The sequence below is a fragment of the Bos indicus x Bos taurus genome, chromosome 10, assembly GCF_003369695.1.
Source record: "Bos indicus x Bos taurus breed Angus x Brahman F1 hybrid chromosome 10, Bos_hybrid_MaternalHap_v2.0, whole genome shotgun sequence".
NCBI lineage: Eukaryota > Metazoa > Chordata > Mammalia > Artiodactyla > Bovidae > Bos > Bos indicus x Bos taurus.
The window spans coordinates 39,879,635-39,906,773 of record NC_040085.1 but is presented as its reverse complement, the minus strand read 5'-3'; the positions used below and the strand labels follow the sequence as shown (position 1 = coordinate 39,906,773).

Below are 27,139 nucleotides of genomic sequence, written 5' to 3'. Positions count from 1 at the left end.
GCTTGTCAGTTTACTGACCTGTCTTCTCCACTGGGCCAAGAGCTTCCTGAAGGTCTCAGTCCTACCAACTACCCAAAGCTTGGCCTAGAGCCTGGACCCACCAGGTGCTCAGTAAATGTTCTCCGAGTGAAGACAGGGCCATTTGGTACCCTCAGGGTGCACATTACCAGGTCCAGAACACCATCTCTACCCCATCCTTTACTCTGGCTCTTCCTTTTGCCTCGAATGCCTTTCCTACCCTCCATCACACTTTCAGAGCCAGGCCCCCATCTCTGCCTCCTTTTATTTCCTTACTTTTAATGAAGCACACCCTGACCTTGTGCTCTAAGCCCTCAGAGCTGATCATGCTCACGAGCAAGTAGCCCTAGTTGCAGACTCTTTTGTATTGTGATGCACCTTTCCTGGGCGGTAGCCCCTCTGGGAAAATTCAAATCAGTTTTAAGGTTCCTGGCACCCCCTCTGATGTCTTGCATTGTGGATGTTTCATGCGAAGTGAAGGAACTGGGACCCTGTGGCCCTTCCCTTTCTTCGCCATGGAGGCTCTTCACCACTAGGGGTGCCCGAGAGCACACCTCCCCTCAGAATGGCTAAAGGGCTGAGTCAGGAGGGAAAAGAGACCGACTCAAGAAGGGTCCCAGGGGTAGTCAGAGGGCAGCAAAAAGGCAGTATGGTCTAAGCTTCTTCGAGTCTACCCTCCCCAAACTGTGTAGGATAGTGGGAAAGAGCCTAGGCTTAGGTATTGGGAAATTCCAGTTCAGCTCCACCACCAAAGGCTGTGTGAGCTTAAGCAGGCTTTTCCTCTCTGGATGATATCTGAAGCTCCTTCAAGCTCTAGGCTCTGTGACTGCACGGTGACACAACCTTCCAAGCTGGCTGGGCCAATTCCCACTCCTCTGGGCCCCAAGGCAGGACCTACAAAGGTTCAGGTCTCCTGGCCCCAGGTCAGGAGGGAAGAGCAGACAGCCCAGCCAGACTGCCCTCTGGGGCAGCACAAAGCTATCTCTACTCCCTCACTCCTGTCATTCTCCTCCACCTTTATTTACTTCAACCAAACACCTCACCCACACACCTGACGTAGCTTCCAAAGCATGGCTGGAGGAAAGGATCACATTCCCATAGGTACTGCCACTGCCAAGCCCAGGGCCCATAGAGCAGCCACCAGGAGGTGAAATCTTACCCCTCCATTAAAACAAACCCATCAGCTCAGCCCACCAGACGAGCAGCTGCCAGCCAGTGTGTCCTTTAGCAACCCAGTGGATCTGGCCAGAGGTGCCTAGTCTGGTGCCAACTGGAAGCTTATCCTCTAGGGGGACCCATGTCAGGGGATTCCTACCAGCCTGGTACAGCATGTCTAAGAGTCCCTGAAGGATGAAGGCAGCCTCGGGGAGGTAGAGGGGGCTATGCAGTAAGATGCCAAAGACCAGAGCTTAGAGTCAGGCAGGTGCGGGGTCAAATTCCACCTCTACTACTCACAGTGACACCTGGGAAAAGTCTCTGGACCTCTTGGAGCCTTGGTTTCTCATCTGTAAAATGGTAACGCCTACTGTGACACAGTGTTGCTCTGAGGATTCAGAGAGACGGTCCACGCAAGGAGCGGTGCCCAGTGAGATTTTAGAGCAGAATGACTATGTTTGTTCTCTCCCTCTTGGGCTGCAGCAGTGACAACAGTCCTCCCTGGGGACTTTACTGAATCTGCTGAATCAGAAAAACATGCCCTTCGCAGACCTTCCCCCTCTCCCCCTCATCTTCTGCTTCCCTCCCCACATCCCATTTCACCCCCAGACTTACAATGTTGGGGCCCTAAGGGACCTCAGACACCATTTAGTCCCTGCCTGCTGCAGAGCTACCCAGAGAGGTCAAGAAACTGCCAGGACACCGAGCAAAGAACAGAGCCCAAGTCAGCTGACCCCCGGGCTGCTGCCCTCTTCCGGTGCCCACATGGTCTGCCCATCATCAGGCGAGGTGCTCAGCTCAGCAGAGCAGGAGCCAAGCCAGGTCTGTTAGGGGGATGAGGAAGCTGCCAAGGAACCTTAATGGGAAATGTCAAGCACGGTCCCAGGTTACTCAGGAAGTGCTGGGCAACCTGAGAAGCAAGGCCTCTCGCTGCCAGGCCTCTGTGAGCAGGTTTCCATGGCACTGCAGCAAATTCTCTGCCCCCACCACCTGCCCCACTCCTGGCACACTGTAGATGAGACCACAGATAGCCCCTCCCCACCAGGCTCCAGTGCGCCTCAGGCCCAAGTCTGTCTTCATCTGGCATTCAAGGCCCTCCCACCTCTGGCCAGCATACTCTCTGCTACATCCTGGCCGATTTTCATCACCCCCCACCTCAACCTGCAGTTCACTCTGGGAGCATGCCTTTCTGACAAGCTTCTTCTCCCCTGCTCACCACCCAGCTCCAACATTTTCCTGCTGGAACCTCTCCTGTGACAACCCCTACCCACCGCCCCTGTCAATATACACAGCTAGTTATTCGATCCAAGGGCCTGCATGGTATGTGGACATGCCTCTAGTGCAGAACCAACTACACTACAATTGCCCCTTACAATTCCTCTCCCCAGTATCCTGAGGCCCCAGAGGGAGGACGGGGCTTTGTCTCTCTTTTCCATCACTCCACCCAAGAGTGGCTGCCATGGAGTAGGTGCTCGGGAATAGCTGATGGGATGCAGGGATGAATGAACCAATGCAGTCACATGCACATCTCTTGCACAACCTGTTTTTAGGGAATCAACATAGATAGAGACTTAGAACCTGGGTTTGAATGCCAGTTTTGGTATTTACCAGCAGTCTAATGCTGGGCAATGGCACCCCACTCCAGTACTCTTGCCTGGAAAATCCCATGGATGGAGGAGCCTGGTGGGCTGCAGTCCATAGGGTCGCTAAGAGTCAGACACGACTGAGTGACTTCACTTTCACTTTTCACTTTCATGCATTGGAGAAGGAAATGGCAACCCACTTCCGTGTTCTTGCCTGGAGAATCCCAGGGACAGGGGAGCCTGGTGGGCTGCCGTCTATGGGGTCGCACAGAGTCGGACACAACTGAAGCGACTTAGCAGTAGCAGTGGCAACATTGGGCAAGTTACTTAAGCTCTATGAGCCTCAGACTTTTCACTTGTAAATTAGGAGTAACCGAAAACTTACCTCAAGAGGGTTACTAACAGGATCAAACAAGACATATAAAGTGGCCTGTTGCTGTTGTTATTCAGTCACTAAGTTGTGTCGACTCTTTATGACCCCAGAGACTGCAGCACACCGGGCTTCCCTGTCCTTCACTATCTCCTGGAATTTGCTCAAACTCATGTCCACTGAGTTGGTGATGCCATCCAACCATCTCATCCTCTTTTGCCCCCTTCTCCTCTTGCCTTCAACCTTTCCCAGCATCAGGGTCTTTTCCAAAGAGTCAGCTCTTTGCATCAGGTGGCTGAGGAATTAGAGCTTCAGCTTCAGCAATGGTCCTTCCAATGAATATTCAGGATTGATTTCCTTTAGGATCGACTGGCTTGATTTCCTTGATACACAAGGGACTCTCAAGAGTCTTCTCCAGCACCACAGTTCAAAAGCATCAATTCTTCAGTCCTCAGCCTTATTTATGGTCCAACTCTCATATCTGTACACAACTACTGGAAAAACCATAGCTTTGACTATACAGACCTTTGTCAGGAAAGTGATGTCTCTGCTTTTTAGTAAGCTGTCTGGGTTTGTCATAGTTTTTTCCACCAAGGAGCAAGTGTCTTTTAATTTCATGGCTGCAGTCACTGTCCACAGTGACTTTGGAGACCAAGAAAATGAAATCTGTCACTGTTTCCACTTTTTCTCCATCTATTTGCCATGAAGTGATGGGACCAGTTGCCATGATCCTGTTTTTGGATCCAACCATCCAGAAAAAACCATTCAGTTTTTTGAATGTTGAGTTTTAAGCCACCTTTTTCACTCTCCTCTTTCACCTTCATCAAGAAGCTCTTTAGTTTCTCTTCTGCTATTAGGGTGGTATCATCTACACATCTGAGGTTACTGATATTTCTCCCAGCAATCTTGAATCTGGCTTGTGTTTCATCCAGCCTGGTATTTCACATGATGTACTCTACATAGAAGTTAAATAAGCAGGGTGACAATATACAGCCTTGATGTACTCCTTTCCTATTAGGAACCAGTCTGTTGTTCCATGTCCGGTTCTAACTGTTGCTTCTTGTCCTGCATACAGGTTTGTCAGGTGGCAGGTAAAGTGGTCTGGCATTTCCTTCTCTTTAAGAAATTTCCATAGTTTGTTGTGATCCACACAAAGGCTTTAGCACAGCCAATGAAGCACGAGTAGATATTTTTGGGAATTCCCTTGGTTTTTCTATGATCCAGCAGATGCCAGCAGATGTTGGCAATCTGACCTCTGGTTCTCTGGTCTGTGCCAAACGACAACTAGCATTTGCCATGAGTTGTCCCCACACATTACCTTATTAGATTCTCAAGGCCACCAAGCTATGGATGCCCAGTGCCTCCATCTAGCCAGTGAGGAACCTGGATCTCAATTCAGGCATTCTGAGCCCCAAGCTGTGCTTTGGGGGCCCCATCTGAACTAGTTGCCCACTGGAATCTACTGGAGACTGTGTTAAAAAGGCCAAACCAATTAAATCAACTCACTGGGAGTGAGGCTCCAGAACTGGTTTTCTAAAGCAAGTTCTGCAAGGATGTCAAAATCAGAGTACCCAGTGTTTGGGGAACCAACACTTGAGAAGGCCCTGTCTTAGAATTGAGTTTGAACTCCACTTCTGCCCCAGGCTAGCTGTGTGACCTTAGCAATAGACTCATCTCTCTGATCTTGGGCCCCTCACCTGCAAAGCAGGAATATTAATATGGCCATGGTGGAGAGATCTGACAGAATGTGGTCCACTGGAGAAGGCAATGGCAAGCCACTTCAGTATTCTTGCCTTGAGAACCCCATGAACAGTATGAAAAGGCAAAATGATAGGACACTGAAAGAGAAACTCCCCAGGTCAGTAGGTGCCCAATATGTTACTGGAGATCAGTGGAGAAATAACTCCAGAAAGAATGAAGGGATGGAGCCAAAGCAAAAACAATACCCAGCTGTGGATGTGACTGGTGATAGAAGCAAGGTCCGATGCTGTAAAGAGCAATATTGCATAGGAACCTGGAATGTCAGGTCCATGAATCAAGGCAAATTGGAAGTGGCCAAACAAGAGATGGCAAGAGTGAATGCCGACATTCTAGGAATCAGCGAACTGAAATGGACTGGAATGGGTGAATTTAACTCAGATGACCATTATATCTACTACTGCGGGCAGGAATCCCTCAGAAGAAACGGAGTGGCCATCACGGTCAACAAAAGAGTCTGAAATGCAGTACTTGGATGCAATCTCAAAAACGACAGAATGATCTCTGTTCGTTTCCAAGGCAAACCATTCAATATCACAGTAATCCAAGTCTATGCCCCAACCAGTAAGGCTGAAGAAGCTGAAGTTGAATGGTTCTGTGAAGACCTACAAGACCTTTTAGAACTAACACCCCAAAAGATGTCCTTTTCATTATAGGGGACTGGAATGCAAAAGTAGGAAGTCAAGAAACACCTGGAGTAACAGGAAAATTTGGCCTTGGAATACGGAATGAAGCAGGGCAAAGACTAATAGAGTTTTGCCAAGAAAATGCACTGGTCATAACAAATACCCTCTTCCAACAACACAAGAGAAGACTCTACACATGGACATCACCAGATGGTCAACACCAAAATCAGATTGATTATATTCTTTGCGGCCAAAGATGGAGAAGCTCTATACAGTCAGCAAAAACAAGACCAGGAGCTGACTGTGGCTCAGACCATGAACTCCTTATTGCCAAATTCAGACTTAAATTGAAGAAAGTAGGGAAAACCACTAGACCACTCAGGTATGACCTAAATCAAATCCCTTATGATTATACAGTGGAAGTGAGAAATAGATTTAAGGGCCTAGATCTGATAGATAGAGTGCCTGATGAACTATGGAATGAGGTTCGTGACATTGTACAGGAGACAGGGATCAAGACCATCCCCATGGAAAAGAGATGCAAAAAAGCAAAATGGCTGTCTGGGGAGGCCTTACAAATAGCTGTGAAAAGAAGAGAAGCGAAAAGCAAAGGAGAAAAGGAAAAATATAAACATCTGAATGCAGAGTTCCAAAGAATAGCAAGAAGAGATAAGAAAGCCTTCTTCAGCAATCAGTGCAAAGAAATAGAGGAAAACAACAGAATGGGAAAGACTAGAGATCTCTTCAAGAAAATCAGAGATACCAAAGGAACATTTCATGCAAAGATGGGCTTGATAAAGGACAGAAATGGTATGGACCTAACAGAAGCAGAAGATATTAAGAAGAGATGCCAAGAATACACAGAAGAACTGTACAAAAAAGATCTTCATGACCCAGAAAATCACAATGGTGTGATCACTGACCTAGAGCCAGACATCCTGGAATGTGAAGTCAAGTGGGCCTTAGAAAGCATCACTACAAACAAAGCTAGTGGAGGTGATGGAATTCCAGTTGAGCTATTCCAAATCCTGAAAGATGATGCTGTGAAAGTGCTGCACTCAATATGCCAGCAAATTTGGAAAACTCAGCAGTGGCCACAGGACTGGAAAAGGTCAGTTTTCATTCCAATCCCAAAGAAAGGCAATGCCAAAGAATGCTCAAACTACCACACAATTGCACTCATCTCACACGCTAGTAAAGTAATGCTCAAAATTCTCCAAGCTAGGCTTCAGCAATATGTGAACCGTGAACTTCCTGATGTTCAAGCTGGTTTTAGAAAAGGCAGAGGAACCAGAGATCAAATTGCCAACATCTGCTGGATCATCGAGAAAGCAAGAGAGTTCCAGAAAAGCATCTATTTCTGCTTTATTGACTATGCCAAAGCCTTTGAGTGTGTGGATCACAATCAACTGGAAAATTCTGAAAGAGATGGGAATACCAGACGACCTGACCTGCCTCTTGAGAAATTTGTATGCAGGTCAGGAAGCAACAGTTAGAACTGGACATGGAACAACAGACTGGTTCCAAATAGGAAAAGGACTATGTCAAGGCTGTATATTGTCACCCTGTTTATTTAACTTATATGCAGAGTACATCATGAGAAACGCTGGACTGGTAGAAACACAAGCTAGAATCAAGATTGCCAGGTGAAATATCAATACCCTCAGATATGCAGATGACATCACCCTTACGGCAGAAAGTGAAGAGGAACTCAAAAGCCTCTTGATGAAAGTGAAAGTGGGGAGTGAAAAAGTTGGCTTAAAGCTCAACATTCAGAAAACGAAGATGATGGCATCGGTCCCATCACTTCATGGGAAATAGATGGGGAAACAGTGGAAACAATGTCAGACTTTATTTTTCTGGGCTCCAAAATCACTGCAGATGGTGACTGCAGCCATGAAAAAAAGACACTTAGTCCTTGGAAGGAAAGTTATGACCAACCTAGATAGCATATTCAAAAGCAGAGATATTACCTTGCCAACAAAGGTTCGTTTAGTCAAGGCTATGGTTTTTCCTGTGGACATGTATGGATGTGAGAGTTGGACTGTGAAGATGGCTGAGTGCTGAAGAATCGATGCTTTTGAACTGTGGTGTTGGAGAAGACTCTTGAGAGTCCCTTGGACTGCAAGGAGATCCAACCAGTCCATTCTGAAGGAGATCAGCCCTGGGATTTCTTTGGAAGGAATGATGCTAAAGCTGAAACTCCAGTACTTTGGCCACCTCATGCAAAGCGTTGACTCACTGGAAAAGACCCTGATGCTGGGAGGGATTGGGGGCAAGAGGAGAAGGGGACAACAGAGGATGAGATGGCTGGATGGCATCACTGACTCGATGGACATGAGTCTCAGTGAACTCTGGGAATTGGTGATGGACAGGGAGGCCTGGCGTGCTGTGATTCATGGGGTCGCAAAGAGTCGGACACGATTGAGCGACTGATCTGATCTGATCTGATCTGAGTGGGTTCTCAGGAGGCACAAGAAAGCCCTAAGAGCCCTTGAGCAACCTCCCTTTTCTATACAATGGCCATGACCATGGAACCTTCCTCATAGGGTCTGTCATGTGGATTAAAGGAGTAAATAAACACAAGCAGAGCTCTCAGAGGTGAGCCTGCATGTTTACTACAGCCCTTAATAAATGCTGGCTGCCACTATACACCACTGCTGTTACCAAACAATCAGCCTGCACCTAGCACTGTCCTGTTTACAAAATGCTTTCACCTCCAGGGTCTCAGAGAGCTTGGGGTGGGCTAAAGCTGGTGCCTACTGACTTATGAGAGACTCCTGTTAAATTTGCAGGAATTTTGTGAACCAGGTATTAAACTGAGCCATGTAAGAATATTATTTTAATATTAAAAATTAAATTATGGAAATATGTTTAATTAAATTATATTTACAAAACTTAAAACTTATTGCTTTTAATTTCTACTATATTTTATTACCTTTTATGTTCTTGAAGTTATTTAATGCCTTTTATCTCTGAATATAGATTATGGTATGTTACTACGTCATGATATGTTACTGCACCCCTCTCTCCAGCTCTAGTCAGTGTCAGCAATATTGGTACCTTGAAATTGGCCACAGCAGGTGTATTTACACCACAGAAATTGGCAGACACTACAAATCAGGACCCGAATTCTTGATTTTAGACTTAGGAAGTGCTAAAGATCACTTAATAACAGAGATTAAACTTGTGTGTCCTGTGTCTATAGCTATTATTTTGTGCTACCAGAGAAAACTGAGGAAATATTGTTCAATATTCAGAAATTATTATCCAATTCAGCAAAGAAGCCACTCACATCATTGAAGTTGTGAAGTTCCAATGCACAAGCAATATTCATTGCTTCACTTTCACTTTACCTATTAACATAAACAAAAATACCAACCAACAATCCTGTTGAAAACTACACTCATCTGCCTACTGCATCCATAGGTTGGCTACAGATACAACTAATGAAAAGTGTTCTATGAGAATCAATTTATTTTGTGAAGTTAACAAAATAAAATGTTATATATTTTATACTCGTAAATTATATTATAAACCTTTATATCAGTAGAATTTATAGTAATCTAGTGTGTGTGTGTACATATATTTGTTTACTGGAATCCAGCTATTACCAGAAAACCACTGCACAGAATCTGAATAGACTAAATTACTGTGTGTGTTCCCCAGGTGAGGAAACCGAGGGTCAGAGAAGTTAAGTAACTGATTCGAGGCCACGTGACTAATAAATAAGTGGTGCTGCTAGGTTCTCACTCAGGTATTTTAGTGCCAAGATACCTGCTGTCTGCACCACCCTTCACCACTTCCAGAATCAGATTCTTTCACTCCTAGGGAGATCAGCTCAGAGGAGGGCTGATGGTAGAGATGTGAATGGAACCTAAAAGGTACTATTTGAACGCATGATACTTCAGTGCAGGTCAGGCCTGGGCAGGGGTCCAGAGTGGAGGGCTATGGGCAGCCAGCAGTGGCAGGGGTCTCTGAGCACCTAACAGTGGCAAAGGTAATAAGGACAAAAGAGGAGGAAGGCACTGCATTTTTCTCTTAGTGTCCTCATCTGTAAAACAGGGATCATGGTATTTACTGCAAGTCAGATCAACTTCACACCCAGTGTCCTGCCCGCCCTGGGAATCTGCCCAGCCTCCTGGCTGGAACACACCACCTATTCATTCCCATTTTGGGTGTCTCTAGGCCCACATCCTTTTATGAATCCCTCTGGAGGAAAGAGAGGAATAGGGAGAAATGTGGCCTCATAGGGAGGCTAGTTAAAATTCACAGCCAGCACTTGTAACGAGTCTTGGAGTTTGCAGGACCCTTTCAGAAATACTGACCTCTCCCTGGTCCTTCACTCCTCTCCGGGGTGAGGAAGTGAAGGGCAATATTATCTCCACTTTCATGGCCAGGAAAGGTCAGTCCATGACCTGCCCAATATCCCCTAGCAGAGCTGAGACTCAAATGCAGGCTCTACCCACAATCCCCTTCTCTTTCTGCTTCCCAGGTAGCCTCTTGCTGTATCTTATAAGAAGCAGTTGGTTGGTTTAATGCTCCCCATTTACCACCAAATTTCAACTCTTTCAATAATGGCTCTCCATAGTTGAATTTTTGCCACATTTGTTTCCTTCCTCAATCATTTAGGAGCTCAGTGTCCTCACTTCACTTCTGCTCAGATCACTCTAGGATGGCCTCATAGTAGTTGATGAAGCAGCCAACATGCATTCCTAAGGGCCCAGGCTCCCAGGCTGATACCTGGGGCTTCATGAGATGAAGAGCTCATGGGGGCACGCTGAGGCTGGGGCACAAACTAAGCTTTGGTATGAGGACCAGGAAACAAGGTCTGCCCTCAGAACACACCCAAAGGTTAAGGAAATCAGGAGAGACTTAGAAGCCTCAATAGGAAAGTAAATCATTACAGAGCAAACGTGTGCTGCTTGAGTTGAATATAGAGTGAAAAAAGCAGGAGAGAAAATTGTAAAGGTTGTACAGTTCTCACCCACGTACACACACACACTGTTCATAAAAAGCTGGAGAAGATTCACCAAAAATTAATAGTGATTATTTTGGAGTAGGGAGTCTGTAGGTAACTTCTTTGTAGGTTTCTGTATTTTCTATGACTTATTACTTTTTATAAGAGCATAAACAACCATCAATTTCATTTAAAAGATGCTTACGGAGTACCTTTGATTCATCTCTTTCCCACATTCTTATCATAATCTCCAACTGGCTAACTCTCTCCTATTTATTCTCTCTCCTCTGTCAGAAGAATTTTCTTTCTAAATCAGAAATAGAATAATGTTTCTCTACCAATTAAAGGTCTTCCACAAATTACTGTTAATTTTTTTAAGTGTGACAACAGCATTATGGGTTAGTAGGAGACTGAATTTAATCTTGAGAGATGCTTATTGAAGTATTTAGAGTAAAGGGTCAATAGCTAGAGTTTTCTTTCAAATTATATCATAATTTTTAAAATTACAAATATTTTAATACTTATTTTTAAATTTTTATTAAAGATATTTTAGACGTACATATATGTATATATAATGCTTTTGCACTGTGCTTAGTCTTTCAGTCATGTCCGACTCTTTATGACCCCATGGACTGCAGTCCTCCAGTCTCCTCTGTCCATAGGGATTCTCTGGAGTGGGTTTCCATGCCCTCTGCCAGGGGATCCCCAATACAGGAATAGAACTCAGGTCTCCCACATTGCAGGTGGATTCTTTACCCACTCAGCCACCAGGAAAGCCCAATTATGCTTTTATATAAATACAAATATAAAAATATATTTTTCTGTTTTAAAGAAAGGTAAAGCAAATGTGGCCAAATGTTGAAGGGAGGAGAAAGGCATAATGGTGCCAGTTGTATTCTTCCAGTTTCTTCAAATGCTTTGAAAGGTTTTCATAAAAAAAAAAAAAAAAATTGACAGGAAAGTCTTCCATGGCTGTGACTGCCTATACAAACTTCTTGGTCTGCCCTAAACCTTTTCAATCTCACCCTAACCTATCTTCACAGTCAAAACTGTCAAGTCTTGAACTTCCCTGGTGGTCCCGTGGTTGAACATCTGCCTGCCATTGCGGTGGACACAGATTCGATCCCTGGTCTGGCAAGATCCCACAGGCTGCAGAGCAACTAAGCCTATGCGCCACAACTGATGAGCCCACAAGTTGCAGCTACCGAAGTCCACATGCCTAGAGCCTGTGCTCCACAAGAGAAGCCACTGCAATGAGAAGCAGCTCCCGCACCACAACCAGAGAGCAAAGCCTGCTCGCTGCAGCTAGAGAAAGCCCATGCGCAGCAACAGAGGCCCAGCGCAGTCAAAATAAATACATAAAAATGGTTTAAAAACTGCCAAGTCTCACCTCTGTATTATGCTCCAGGGTTTTAGTATGGAAATCATCTTACTCTTGTAAGATCTACTTTCAAATGCATGCACACTTTATAGTAGTTAATAGAGCACAAATTGATTTTTTAAGTATGAGGAATAATCTATTAGAAAGAAAAAACAATGTAAACAGAAGAAAAATTAACTGTGCAAAGGATAAACTTATGGCACAGCATAGACCTTTGGATTAACTATGTGTAAAAGGCATGATGCAAGCAAGTACAAAATTTGCCGTTAGAACCTGGTGAAACAAAAGCTGGTGACACTCAGCTTTGCTTAGTGTCTCCTCACTGGCTAAGTTCAAGTACTGTGTGTTAATCACTCAGTCATGTCCCCGACTCTGCGACCCCATAGAGCCTGCCAGGCTCCTCTGTCCATGGAATCCTCCAGGCAAGAATACTGGAGTGGGTTGCCATTCTCTTCTCCAGAAGTTCAAGTACTAGACCTGTCATTTAATACCTGTGTGGTCTTGGACAAGTAATTTAACCTCTCTTAATCTCAAGTGCTTTATGTATAAAAAGTAAAAATACCTTGTACCTCAGTGGGTAGCCATGAGAATCAAATGAAAGGAGAGATGAGTAAGAATGCTGTATTCTAGAAAGTACCATGTACATTTAAAGCATTATTAGTGGAAATTCCCTGGTGGTCCAGCGGTTAGGACTTGCAGCTTTCACTATAGGGGCCCAGGTTCAATCTCTGGTCAGGGAACTAAGATCCCACAAGCCAAACAACATGGCCAAAATAAATAAATAAAAATAAAAGCACATTGGTGAAATTCTAATAAATAAGTTCTATTAAGCTAGTATCACTGGAGAAGGAAATGGCAACCCACTCCAGTGTTCTTGCCTGGAGAATCTCAGGGACGGGGGAGCCTAGTGGGCTGCCGTCTATGGGGTCGCACAAAGTCGGACACGACTGAAGCGACTTAGCAGCAGCAGCAGCAAGCTAGTATCACTAGCTTCCCAGGTGGCACTAGTAATAAAGAACCCTCCTGCCAGTGTAGGAGACTTAAGAGACACGGGTTCAGTCCCTGAGTTGGGAGGAGCCCCTGGAGAAGGAAATGGCACCCACTCAAGTATTCCTGCCTGGAGAACCCCATGGACAGAGGAGCCTGGTGGGCTATAGTCCATAGGGTTGCAAAGAGTCGGATGTGACCAAAGTAACTTCACACGTACACACACATAGGATCATTGTTATGAAAGCTTGATGAACAGAACCAACACATCATGAACATAAAAACAGTTCAAAGGATGATCAGGGCATAGAGGAATTTAGATTGTTGGAGTATCTTGCTCAGGAATTCACTCCTCCTAACACTGTTTATGCAAATCAAAAAGTCCCTTCTGAGTTCTGGGTTCCTGGTTCGCATACAATTTCATTCAGTTCTCATGGTGTGTTCTTCTTGCTTAAAATACCCATCAGATCTGAGAACCACCTTCCATTTCTGAATTCTGAGGTTGGCTATGGGGAAGTATGGGAGAGACACACCCATACTCAGAGAGGAAACTCCCAAATCCAAAATACACAGAAAACCGCATAGAAACACCCTCTGCAAGGCCTTTATTGGTATGGGGTCACATATCAGGGTGAGGTTCCTGGGTGGTGTTGAGCCACATTTTCTGGTATCCATCGTCCAGATGGCACCTTGGGTGCTACCCAGGACAAGGGGCAGTCAGCCCAGTGCCACGTCCAGGGCAACACCATCCACCTGCACCCCTCTACCTACTCAGGCCCGCAGGCCTGTCCACGGTGGATTTATAACACACGTCAAGGTGGTGTTCATTCTGCGTAGGCAGAGAGCTTACCCCTTGGAAGTGAGTGTCTCTTGGTGAGAGTCGTGGTTAGCTTTTTTTTCAGGTGGCCTCGCCACCAGTCTCACTGCGGCCATCTCCCCATAGAGGGTGGGTTCTTGTAAGGCAGGTGCCATATCTTATTGATGTTTGTCACCCTGCCCTTAATGAATACTAAACAGTCCCTCAATAAATGTCACATCATGGAATTGAAAACTGCCCACAACCTCTTCTGCCTTTTCCAGGTGCTATCCATGCATGCTCCTGTCTTACTAAAGCATTCATTCCTTCATTCACTCATTCATCCAACACTGAGTAACTCATGTGTCAGGCACTGCACTAGAGACAAGAGCAGAAAGTCATGCGTGGGGATAAATGCTCCCAGTGGAAGCATCCTGTACAAGGGGAAAAAGAAGCGAGGAAGCAGGTTAGCTCTTCATTACGCTCTGGGAGGTGGCAAGGCATGGGAAAGGCTTCCCAGAGGAAATGGCATTTCTTTTGGGCCTGGAGGACAAGCAGGAAGTCTGCGGGCACAGGAAAGGAAGACTAGTAGCTTCCTGGATGTGAACAGCACGAACAGAGTGGAGGAGGGGGAAACAGGATATTTATCTATCATCTTGGTGCCTGGGGCTCTTGCTTTGGAATGGGGAAAGGGGGATGAGGCCAGAACTGGGGCTCAGGCAGTACAAGACAGGCCTGAATGCCATGCTGAGAATGGGTTCATTTGTCCTATGGGTGACAAGGATCCATCACAGATTTCCAGGCAATTATATGCCATGATCTGTTTTCACCAAGACTGTTTACTGTACATCAATCTTTCCATTCATCTGCTCTCTGCCACAAGGCTGGGAGTATATCATAAGCAGGAATAGAGTCTCACCATCCCTGGCACTAGCACAATGGCTGACATGGGAGGAGAGGTCATTCCTATTCCAAAGGCCGGCCAGAGAGCTGACCCTCATCCATCACCTGCTCCTTCCAGCTGGAAGGTGAGCATGGAGAACAGCTCATGAGCAGGGCCGTGAAGATAACACGGTGACCGAATTCATGGGATGGCTAAGCTAGCCTGACTCACTTGGCAAGAAGTAACAGAATACAAGAGGAGAGGAAGGCTGAGAGCCCTCATGGAGAAGGAAAATCAGCAAGACAAATGTGTTCATATAAAATGAATTGTATACGGTGAGAAATAACACGGAATCACGAAGTCCCCTCTAAGCCACCAGCTGGAACTTCTGCATGAGCCCCTCTAGCAGGCAGGAAGTTCCAGCCAACACGTACTCACATTCTGGCTCCAGGAAGTGTCTAGCCACTCATGAGGTAATCACACTGAGTTCCAGCTATTCATCACTTCTGAAGTTGCCCAGCTGGGCTTGGGCCAAGGGACCCATGGGTGGGGAGTCAGAAGGCTCAGAGTCCACATAATGCTAAGGATATGAGGCAGGGAGGGGGTTACCAGCATCCTCACCCTACATGCACCCAGGAGAAACCCAGACTGTCTCCAGGTTGTGGAAAATGTCCAGGTTGAGCCCAGGAGCCAGACAAGATACCCCACCAGCAATCCCACCTAACAATAAGCTCAGCTCTCTGCTGGGCAACTTCGAACTGCACTAGCAGGCTTTGTTTTCCTGCTGCTGCTGCTGCTGCTGCTAAGTCGCTTCAGTCATGTCCGACTCTTAACGACCCCATGGACTGTAGCCCACCAGGCTCCTTGGTCCATGGGATTTCCTACTCTAGCAGGGCCCAAAACAAGAGCTGTGTTTTCTTTTTCTCTGTTGTGGGAAGGGAAGTAGCAATGCCAGCTACTATTACAGAGCACCTCTCTAGTATCCAGCACTTAATCCTGCTTCTGTCTCATTTCTACAACTCTGACAGCTAAGTATTATCATTTGTGTTAAAGGACACCATCTGGACCTCCTGGAGCCAGAAAAAACACAGAAAATAAGTCAACTATCCACAGCATTATGGATAGGAAGAAGTCACAGGTGAATCCAGGTAGCCCATTTCCTGCTTGGTGTATTATCATCCTGAGGTCCAAAGGCCAACCCAAGCCACACACTCCTTGATGACCCTGACTTGTACTCTGTGACACCCAAGTGAGACTCTGCAAGATGTCTTCTGTTGGAGGAATTCAAAATACCGTGACAATTAGACTAAGGACGGGAGGCTCACAGCAGGTCACCCCACAGGGCAGAGTAACAACTGGGCTGGAATCCACGTGTGGGATGTGAGCCCATGCCCTGGTGCAGCTGCTGAGACCCCAGGCATGCCAAACCCTCTCTGGGCCGGACCCTCAGCCAGCGCTTGGGTGTCATCCTGGACTCTGCCCTCCCCCTCATCTCCCACATCTAATTGGGTACCTAAATCAATCTTCAGAGCAACCTTAAAAGATCTTGAATCCATCCCTCCTCAAATTAATTTGGCACTTGCCACATCTCACCCAGATTACTGTCCCCATTCTATCCGTGCTCCCATTCAGAGGGATCTTTCTGAAATATACATCTGCTCTCTTCACCTCCCTGCTCACCTGGTCCCATATCTCTTAAAGTTCAAATTCCTTGGCTTAGTTCCCATTCCCTGAGTCTGCCTCCTGCTGTCCCCTAGGTTCTCCATTCAGCACATTCAACCTTTGCCTAAATGCTATTTCAGGACCATGTACCTGCTGACCTCTCTTCCTTAGAAGGCCCTTCCCTCTGATAATGCCTGATAATCCTTCAAAATTCAACTCAAATACCACCGCTTCCAAGAAGTCCTCTTAGACACCAGAGTCTGACTTAGATTCTTTCTTATTTAGACGACCATTCTCCATGTACTTCCCTCTATCACAGCACTTAGAGTTATTGATCTCGCTTTTCTGGTTCCTGCACAAGTTCCTGGAAAAGAGGAACTAAGCTCAGAGAAGTCCTGAGTTGATTTTGTACCTGTAGCAACACCCAGGTACTCAGCGCAATGGTTGAAACACCACAGGTATTTCTGCATAGCAAAATGAGTGGGTCTCCTCCCCAGTAAGTGGGTCCCCCTGATCACGGGTTGGAGGATCTTTATGCTTCACCTGTCTGTAAAGGCTCAACAGTCTATGAAACTGAGCTCAGCTACTATGGGAACCAGTCCTTTGACTCTGACCACACTCTTGCTTTGTGAAGTTCTATGTGGTCACAGTGAACTTTCTTGACCCTGCATGCCAGTGACCACAAATGATCAGTGGCCCCTGGGAGCAGTTTCATGGCTACAGGAAGGGGTGGGGTGGGGGAACGCAGCCAGTGGTCACTGGGCTCTAAGATTTCCAACCTCTGGTCAAGGGATGCTGGTCGCTGTGCTGGGCCCAGGGCGCCAGGCAACCTCAGCAGTACTCATCTGAATGCGTCTAGCTCTGCTGGCTCGGGAGTGAGCTCTTGGTTACTGAAAAGTTCAGTCTTGTGAAATGGGTTTGGTTTCACATTTCCTGTCCTTGGCTCACTTATTTTAAAATTACACCCCAAATGCTCCCTGAAAGAGATAAGGTATCTGTAGTCTGATTCAGAAGCTTCTTGCCATCAGTCCCTACATGAATAAAACCTGATCTGTGGAATGAAACTCAGGATAGGGATGCTCCTGGGCCATCATTTCTTTTCCAGGAGCTCAGAGTCTTCAACTGTAAGATGAGGGAGGAAGGTCAAGTGAGTGCTGACCCCTCCTGGCAATGACATTTGGAGAGACTGGGTCCATTCTTCCTGAACTAACTCTTTTCCCTTCCCCCCATCACTGACCTTGAGATCAAAGTGAGCGATTTTCTTGGCATGAAGGTAGTTCACCCCTTCCAGGATCTGCTTAATGAAGCTGGTGGCCTCCTCCTCACTCAGGGATTCCTTCTGGGCCAGGAAGTCGAAGAGCTCTCCTCCAGACACTCTGCAAGACACCGGTAGGGAGGGCCCAGGCCCAGTCAGCCCCATGTACCAGAAGCCCAAGCCCCTGCCCCTGCCCCTGCCCCCAGGAAACCTGCGGGGCAGAACCCCCTCACCCACCTCTCGGCCTCAGTCCAGCCAGCACAGGGCTGACTGTGCTGCTACTTCTATTTGCTGTGTTCCTCCCTTTGGATCACAAGAGACGGAACCCTCAGGTGACAGCAAAAGGGCCTCTGCTAACACTCTAGGCTCAGGTCCCTGGTTACCCTGGGTGCTCCCTTCCCGCCACACAACGGAGGTGACCGAGGACAGAAGCAAGCGCTATGTGGGATGACAAAGAGGAACACATGCTGGGGCAGAAAATGGAGACTTAGTGTCCAGTCCACCCCTGCCACTGGCTTTGGACAACCCCCTGCCCCGCCTCCTCTAGGCAGGCCTCAGTTTCCTCACCTGCAAAATGGGCAGACTGACCATGACTGTTCCCAAAGCCCCTTTCTGTGACTTTATAGAAGGCATGACCTTTTCAAAGGCATGTCCCTACCTTAACCATCAAGATCCATCCTTTATATTCATCTTTAAAAACTCTAAAATACTGCTTTTGTCCTCACACTCTACTTTCCAGTACGTTATGGTTGATGTGGCAGGAAGAGAGACCAACAGAGCAAAAAGAATCTCCCCTGTAAAAACTAGTTTACAGTTTTACCTGAATTCGGGATTTAGGGTTGCCAGACAAAATGAGAGATTTTTATTTGCTAAATCTGGCAGTCCTACTGGGCTTGTTCGGCCGCTGATGCATGCTGAGGTATCCAGCCGGCACGCACATCTCAGGAGCTGGGACATAGTCAATGCTCACCCCAGGAAAAGATCTCAGGAAGGGATCAGGGCCAGGGGATCCGGAAACTCAGGATCACCTGGAAAACTTGTTTAACATGCACATTTTCAGGTCCTACCACTGACCCTACCAAATTAGATTCTCTAGCAGCAAGGCCTCAGAACCTGTATTTTTATAATAATAGCAACATCAATAATGGTAACTGATAGTCATTGAATACTTGGAGCATTATGTATACTTGTTGCACATTATCTCATTTAATCATCACAACACCCTATGAGCTAAAGGACTATTATTTTGCTATCTCACAGTTGAAGAGACAGGCTCAGAGAGGTTAAGTCACGTGTCCAAGGTCAAACAGTCAGTAAGTGGTAGAATCAAGATTCAAACCCAAGCAGAATGACTCTCAACCACTATACCATATGAGACCTCAAATGATTTCTGAATGGCTTCTGTCCATTTTGGGAATCATTCACGTCCTGTCACCTAGTCCATCCTAATTAAAGAGCCTCAAAATCTTTTCTCCTTTCTTTAAAAATATCCATATATTGACCCATTCATCAATCTTAGCATCAGGAAAAGCAGAACAACTGGACATGCCATGATATATAGGGAATACACAGCAACACCTATGAAGTATTACAACTTGAAAAACTGAAACTAAACCTTAGCTTAAGCATCTTGCTATAAAATCACTGCTGATGAGAAAAGGAAAACTCAAAGCCACCCCAAGCCCTGGGCTATCCTCTGACATCCCCGTCCAGCTGCATGAGTGCCCTCTCACCCTGGGCTGTCAGTGTCTGGCTGGTTCTCTCCCCGGCTACATTACCTTTTGCTCTCACAGCACTGTGTGCGAGAAAGACATTCAAGAGAAGGTGGATTAATAAAAGAACAAAGGAAAGAAATAAGACATTTAAAATAGCAACACAGCAAGACTTCACTGGCAGTCCAGTGGTTAAGACTCTGCACTCCCAATGCAGGGGGCATGGTTTCCATTCCCACAAGCTTCAAGGTGTGGCCAAAAAATAAAATAAAACTTAAAAATAAAAGAAAACATTAATATGGCACAGAATATTCTATATCATAGAGAAGTGAAACCTTGGCATTTGCAAGAGACCTGTCGGAGTCCTTTGCAAATTTTCCAATCCACAGTGTTCCTTGGGAACACACAGGACCCAGCCCAATCTTTGTTTTCATACTTGCAGCCTTGCTGGGTCATGGGAGGCTGTGACCTTGGGCATATACTGCCCTTCCTACCTTAAACTGAATGCTACATAAAGGTAAAAGAATATCATGATAATGGAGATGTGTCCTGTCACCCAAAGTTACTGATGTAAAGGCCCTGGCTGGGTGAGGACTTGGGGTGGGGGGGTCAGTAATTAGCTGCTCTACCTGAAAGTGTGATCTGGACAAGATACCCAGACAGACATGGTCTCCTTTGGATGAAGAGAGGAAAAGCTATGGTGGCCCTTAGAATTGCCCATAGAAACTTGGAAAGTGGGAGGCTGATGAGCCTGCTGGGGTGACAGTCCCAGCCCTGACACCCAGGCTGGGAACACTTGCATCAATTCTCATGCATGTCTTCTCAAGGGTTTCAAGAAGCCTGGGTTTTGTTCCAACCCAGCTGTTACCCTCGCAATGTAGTTTCTCCCCAGAGCTTCTCAGCTCCAAGGCCTCTGCCCTGGAGTCACCCCACCTCCACCCAGGCTTCTCTCCTCTCACATACCTAAACAATTTAACTTAGAGAGGAAAAGAAAAACCTAACAGCCTGGCCTCTGCTCTGCTCCCAGTCCCCAGGACTCAATGCACCCACTGAGGTATCACTTTCCACTAGCCTGGAGTCAAGGGGGCCCCAGAGGGGTCAGGAGCCTGGGACGGGAGGGCTGCCCAAACCTGCCAGAGCAGACCTACATTTTTCAAAGTCAGCTCCACATGTGACATGAGTTAATTTCTTGAGAGTTTGAAAATATTCTTTACACCCCGCAGAAGTCAACTATGTGCTGTACTGTGCTAAGTCACTCAGTCGTGTCCAACTCTTTGTGACCCCACGGACTGTAGCCCGCCAGGTTCCTCTGTCCATGGGATTCTCCAGGCAAGAATACTGGAGTGGGTTGCCATGCCCTCCTTCAGGCAAAGCCAATTTATATGGATAGATATACCCTTCCCATCCCTGCTTTCATCAGTCCTGTGAGAGGTGGCTGCAGCACTGGCCATCATGGACGGGGTAATAACAGCTGAAGGGGACTTAGCACTGGCCACTTCAGCAGGAAGCAGGAGGAAGCCCTGTACCAGAAAACAGTGCTGAGAGGTAACTCCACCCACAAAATATGCAAACTTCAACTGAGTAGATGGGCTCTGACACCTGTGTTTAAGTATCAGGCAAACCCATGAACCTAGTAGGGCACAGTGAGGACCAGAAGGCTGAAGGCTCCTGAGCAGCTCAACAGTGGTCACCAAGGTCACACACAGAAGCCCACAGAAAGGGACTTCCCTGGTGGTCCAGGGTTAAGAAATCTGCCTTGCAATGCAGGGGACACGGGTTCGATCCCTGGTCAGGGAACTAAGATTCCACATGTGGTGGAGCAACTAAAGCCTGTGAGCCACATCTAGAGAGTCCATGCACCGCAATGAGAGGTCCTGGGTACCACAATGAAGATCCCAAGTGCTGCAACGAAGACCCAATGCAGCCAAATAAATAACGATATTTTTAAAGTCCTTTTCTCCTGGAAGGTCCTTCTCTCAGACCCTGCTCACACAAGGCTGAGACACTGTCTTAGCAATCCCTAGCACCACAGATTGGCACCCTGAGATAGTGAGACAGCTTGAGAGTAAAGGAGGAGATAGAGAAACTATGAACAGACAGAGCTTCACAAACAGAGCAGCTCAAGCAGACCACAGGAGTCCTGGTATGACGACGATGTTCCAGGTGGTGATGGCTCACGGCAAGAGGGCATGTAACTGCTTGCGAACCATGGCTGGAGAAATGGGCGCGACCTGCTTGGAGAAACAGGGACAACTCAAGAACATCCTAGACCCTAACTCCTAGGGTTCTACAAACAGAGTAACAGAGAGCTTCTCCAGCAATGACAGAAATGCCAATTAAAATGACCAAAAAAATCCTAAAAACCAAACATCGTTTAGTAACTATAAAGGACTTGGGAATTCCCTGGCTGTCCAGTGGTTAGGACTCCACACTTCCACTGTAAGGGGGCATGGGTTGGATCCCTGGTCTGGGAACTAAGATGGCTCCCCCACCCCAAAAAAAATATATACACACAATATATATATGTACACAAAACAAATATATATATATATATATATTCAATATATAGAGGGAAAGACAATAAATAATGAACCCTGCTTTAAAACAAATGCCCCAGGGTTGGCAAGGCTGTAGGGAGATGGGATATTCCCATGTTGCAGGTGGTACTCGTTAGCCAAGACTGTCCTTGGTGAGGATACCAAGAGTCTAAAAATGTCAGCTTGGTCACTCCATTCCTGAGAATTTATCTAAAAAAAACTAATTCAAAAGAAAATGGGAAAATATGAGAAGAAAGTTGCTTTATGGCAATAAAATCTATAATGGTTAGAAACTGAAAAATCAAATGTCCTACAACAAGGAGGTACATGTATATAATTCAAGGAAACATGATACAGTCAGTGGAAAGGAAAAAAGCTGTTCATGGCATTATGAACTTAATGGGGGAGGGGGAGCAGAACAGGAAACTGTACAAGTACAAAGATTGTACACAAACAGATAAAGACTGAGAGGAGCCACGGGGACACATAAATGGCAGTGTTTGGGTGGTTGGCTTCTGAATATAATTTCTTTTTTGGTTGCTATAAGGTTTTTTGGGCAACAGACTTAAAGAAATTGCCTGGCTCTCCCAGCAAAGGCGGGCTTGTCACTCTCTGCTGGGAACCAGCGTGCCATCTGCTGACCCTTAGCCTTGGGACACGTCACACCTCGGGCCATCCTGGAGGAACCCCCTCAGGCTTGTCTGAACCAGGCAGGTGTGTACAGTGACTAGTCCAGCTGGCTGAGAAGTCCCTGGGAGAGACATGGAGGACTTTGGAAGTTAGAGGAGGGAAAAGCATGGGTGATTGTGTGCACTGGAATGTTGAGTTGGATAATTTAAGAATCCAGTGCAAGAGTATGCAAATGCCCATCTGCTACATAAATCTATAGCCTGGCAACACTAGAGCACGTTCTCAAATTAGAATGGTCTCCAAAGTCAGGTGGCCCAAGGATGGCTGCCAGCTTTACAGATGAGAGCTGAAGCTCAGAGGTGTGAGGTAACTTGCCCCAGGTCACAAAGTCAGGGGCTGCTGAGACAAATGACACCACTCCTCTGCTCACTGGGAGACGCCTCACGCCTATGAGGCTCAGAACACTCCCAACACGGGGTCTTGCTGCTTGACTGGACACAGCCATTGCCACTTGTGCCACAGTCCAACTCAAACTCTATGGTCCGCCAGAGCCCCACATCCCCAGTCCATGGACTTGTCTACAGGAGAGGCATCAGGTGCCCGACCAAACCCTGGAGTCTTGGTATCACCCATCCAAATTTCACCAGACTTGGAATGAAGGCTTCCCCAGCAGCCCCAGCCCGAGGCCATCCCACCTCACATACACAAGCAGTGTGGCCCCAGCCCTGGTCCTGCTACTTCCTGGCTGTAGGATCTAATAAGTGACTGGACTTCAGTGTTCTTGACTGTAACACGGAGATCACATGTTACAGTGATCCTATCACACGGAGATAAGGATTAAATGAGATAATAGACATTCTTGGCAAAGTGAATACAAAGTCCTCTCAGGGTAAGTAGAACACTTCCCTCAACACAGCTTCTTTGAAAATTGAACAAGATGACTAGCACAAAGGACCTTGGCTTACAGCAGAGCTCTCTAAATAACTGTTACTACAATAACCAGTATTCTTGCCTGGAGAATCCCATAGACAGAGGAGCCTGGCGGGCTATATACAGTTCATGGGGTTGCACAGAGTGGGACACAACTGAGCGACTAAGCATGCATGCACAATAATAATCACGGCATCAGACACAGTACAAAGGCAGGGCTTTCCTGGGGAGGGGCTGGGGAAGGGCTTCACAGAGCTGGGAGGGTGCTTGTTCTTCTCTGAAAAACAGACTCTCTTTAATGGCTCTCCTGCTCCCCTCGTCCACCCTCTAACATGCTCAGCAGCCAGGAAAGGACCCCAGCGCTGGCCACTTCTTCCCTTTGATCTCCAGGGTCCAGTGAAAGCCAGACCTAGACCCTGGCCCTCAGTCTCTGCTGCCTGGGTTCCGGAGGAGCTGGTAACTGAGGGTAACCGTCCCCTACTGACTTCATCTCCTCCGGGTTGAGCTTCTGGCCTGCAGGTTGCTGCTCCCTCTGGGGCCTGTGGCTGGACTCCCTCCTCCCCCCGGCCCCAAGCCTGCTGCCCACAGGGTCCCAGGCTCCCACTCACAGCTCGAGGATGAGCACCACGTCGGTGCGGTTCTCGAAGACGTCGTGCAGCGTGATGACGTTGGGGTGCAGCACCTGCCGCAGGATGCTCACCTCCCGCTCAATCTCCTCCCGGCACACGCCCCGCCGGCTGGCCGGGCTCTGCCGCTTCTTGATGAACTTGGCCGCGTACTCCAGCCCCGTGCTCTTCTCCCGGCACTTCTTCACAATGGCGAACTGGCCGCTGCGGGGACACAGACACACACAATGAGGTCATCACTGCGGTCATGGGAGAGGTGACCTGGCCGCCACCCCCCGGCCACAGCAACTCCTTCTTCCAGGGCAGGATAAGTCATGTCATCAGCCGGGATCCCCACCTGGCCATCATCCAGAGACAGAGAAAGTTCTGGGCTCCCCTTCTGTTCCTATGAATCCTTTACCTTGTACTAGGAAGGAATGGTAGTATTGTCATTCCCAGTGTACAGATGGGAACACTGAGGCCCTGAAAGGCTACTGGTTTGATCCAGATGACACAACTTCAGCTAGAACCTCTGTCTTGTATTCACCAGATGAAATCACAAGGTCCAGAGGTTTATACTACTTAATGGAAAGATTTTAAAGGAAAAGCAGGACTTCCCTGATGGTCCAGTGGTTAAGACTCTGAACTTCCACTACAAGGGGTACAGATATGATTCGTGGTCAAGGAACTAAGATCCTACAAGCCACAAGGTATGGAATGAATGAATGAATGAATAGTAAAAACGGTCAGCGCGGTCAGACTACTAATAGTAACAATCATCTGTTTGGGCCTCCCTTATCTGGAAGCAAGTACAAACTCATCTATTTACAATTATAAGGAGACAAAGCACCTCTCTAGTCTCATGTTTGCACCTTGGTTTCCAACCCTTCCCAACAAATAAAACCTCAATTACCTGACTCGAGCCAGGTAGTGGCTCGGACAATAAGAGCAAACACCAGGCTGAAGCACTTAAAGACAAGGCCAGAGGCTATGCCAGCGGGGCTGGGGGGATCCCGATGGAAGTGGGGATGGGGTGGAGGCAGCCTAACATTGTTAGTAACCACGGTGGGTCTTTGTCATGGTTAGAAGACAGATAGTCCATGGAATTTTCCAGGCCAGAATACTGGAGTAGGTAGCCGTTCTCTTCTCCAGGGGATCTTATCAACCCAGGGATCAAATCCAGGTTTCCTGCATTGCAGGTGGATTCTTTACCAGCTGAGCCACCAGGCAAGCCCAAGAATACTGGAGTGGGTAGCCTATGCCTTCTCCAGTGGATCTTCCCAACCCAGAAATTGAACCAGGGTCTCCTGCATTGCAGGTGGATTCTTTACCAGCTGAATTACCAGGGAAGCCCAGATAGCACCAGAGAATTGTAAGGTATTAGGAAACAGGCACAAGAGACATCAAGTGACTCACCCAAGGTCATCACGGAGTTAATGGCAAAGCCAGACCAAAGAGCCGAGGACCCTGCCCACTGTTCACAAAGCTGCTAAGGCAGGTGGAGTCAAGACTATGCCTAGTGCCCTTCAGGGCTGAGCCTGAATCCTTCACTCCAGGGACCTAGACAGCATCCATGAAATGGTGCAAACGGAAAACTCAGCAGTGGCCACAGGACTGGAGAAGGTCAGTTTTCATTCTGACCTCAAAGAAAGGAAACACCAAAGAATGTTCAAACTACTGTACAATTGTGCTCATTTCACATGCTAGCAAGGTAATGCTCAAAATCCTTCAAGCTAGGCTTTAGCAGTATATGAACTAAGAACTTCCAGATGCACAAGCTGGATTTAGAAAAGGCAGAGGAACCAGAGATTAAATTGTCAGTATCTGTTGGATCATAGAAAAAGCAAGAGAACTCCAGAAAAACACCTACTTCTGCTTCACTGAGTACATCTAAGCCTTTGACTATGTGGATCACAACAAACTGGAAAAGTCTTAAAGAGATGGGAATACTAGACCACCTTACCTGCCTCCTGAGAAACCTGTATGCAGAAACCTGCCAAAGTGGCAGGTGGCCCCAGGCCAGCCTCCCTGAGTGCTCTAAAGGCAGCCCCCTCCACACAGGGAAGGGCAGCGGCCTTCACCATCACTGGGGGTGAGGTTAAGGCAATCACTGGGGGCCACTCTCAGTCTTTGGAGACTACCCAATGGCCACCCTCCTGGGGACCCTCCCATTCCCCTTCCCCCAGTGTCCCAGGTTTTCCTGACACCCACAATACCTACTGCTTGAGACAAAAACCATAAAAAATTTAAGGTTCAGCTTAATGGCTTAACAAGGGGCTGCCAGACTCCACATTTTGGATGTACTCTCTTAGTAGTGCTGGGGTAAAAGTCACACACAAGGAAGTGCTCTGGATACAGTAAGTCCCCTACATAAGAACGAGTTCCATTTCAAAAGCGTGTTTGTAAACCCATTTTGTCTATAAGTCTAACAAAGTTAGCCTAGGTACCTGACTAACACAATCAGCTATATAGTACTGAACTGTAATAGGTTTATAATACTTTTCACACAAATAATACATAAAAAACAACAAATAAAGAAAACATTTTTAGTCTTACACTACAGTACCTAGAAAAGTACAGTAGTGCAGTACAACAGCTGGTATACAGGGGCTGGCCTCGAGTGAACAGGCAAGAAGAGTTACTGACTAGAGGAGAGAGAGGATGTGGGAGAGGGTAGAGCTGAAGGATCGTCAGCAACAGGAGACGGAGGGCAAGCTGCAGTTTCACTCACACCCGACACTGATGGGACGCACGTCTGCATCTTTGAAAGTCTGCAACTTGAAGGTTCGTATTAGGGGACTTACTATGTTTGCCTCAGCCTCAGAAACTAGTAGTACGTCTGAATCACTCCATTACTAGAATAATCCTCAGAGAGACAGCTTCAGAATAAACCCAAGTGATCAAAAAAACAGACCCTCAAGTAGAGCAATTAAGGAATAAGAGATGCCAACACTTAAATAGCTTTCTATGGCAACCATCGGAGAGATGTCACCAAACACCTGTTCACACATGCCTCCATCCCCTCTTCGCCCCTTTACCCAGTGCTACCTAAGCATGTACTCTGTACTCTGTGCCAGGCTCTGCCTCGACAGCAAGGGGCAGGGACCAAAGACTCAGACATCAGGTACAGATGGAGCTCTGGGGAGGGAGAGGGCTCCAGCGGCTGGGCTGGAAGGCTTTGTGGAGCCATGTATATAGCACGCTGTCTGCCAACTCTAAAATTTCGGCTATTTATGCCCCAAATACTGGTTCTAGGCTGTCTACATACGAGGGGCTGATGCAAGTGGGGTT

The 27,139-nt window shown here is 47.0% G+C and overlaps 1 protein-coding gene across 3 annotated transcripts in view; it reads right to left on the bottom strand.

Annotated features, from left to right (window-relative positions):
* The window catches only part of DAPK2 (death associated protein kinase 2), a 140,348-nt gene that overhangs the window by 33,470 nt on the left and 79,739 nt on the right, over positions 1-27,139 (bottom strand). For all 3 annotated transcript variants that reach the window (XM_027553785.1, XM_027553784.1, XM_027553783.1), the window contains exons 3-4: positions 23,852-24,073; positions 17,417-17,555 (exon numbers count right to left, since the gene is read on the bottom strand). In XM_027553785.1, coding sequence (XP_027409586.1) covers positions 17,417-17,555; positions 23,852-24,073 — 361 coding nt within the window. The remainder of the gene's footprint in view (positions 1-17,416; positions 17,556-23,851; positions 24,074-27,139) is intronic.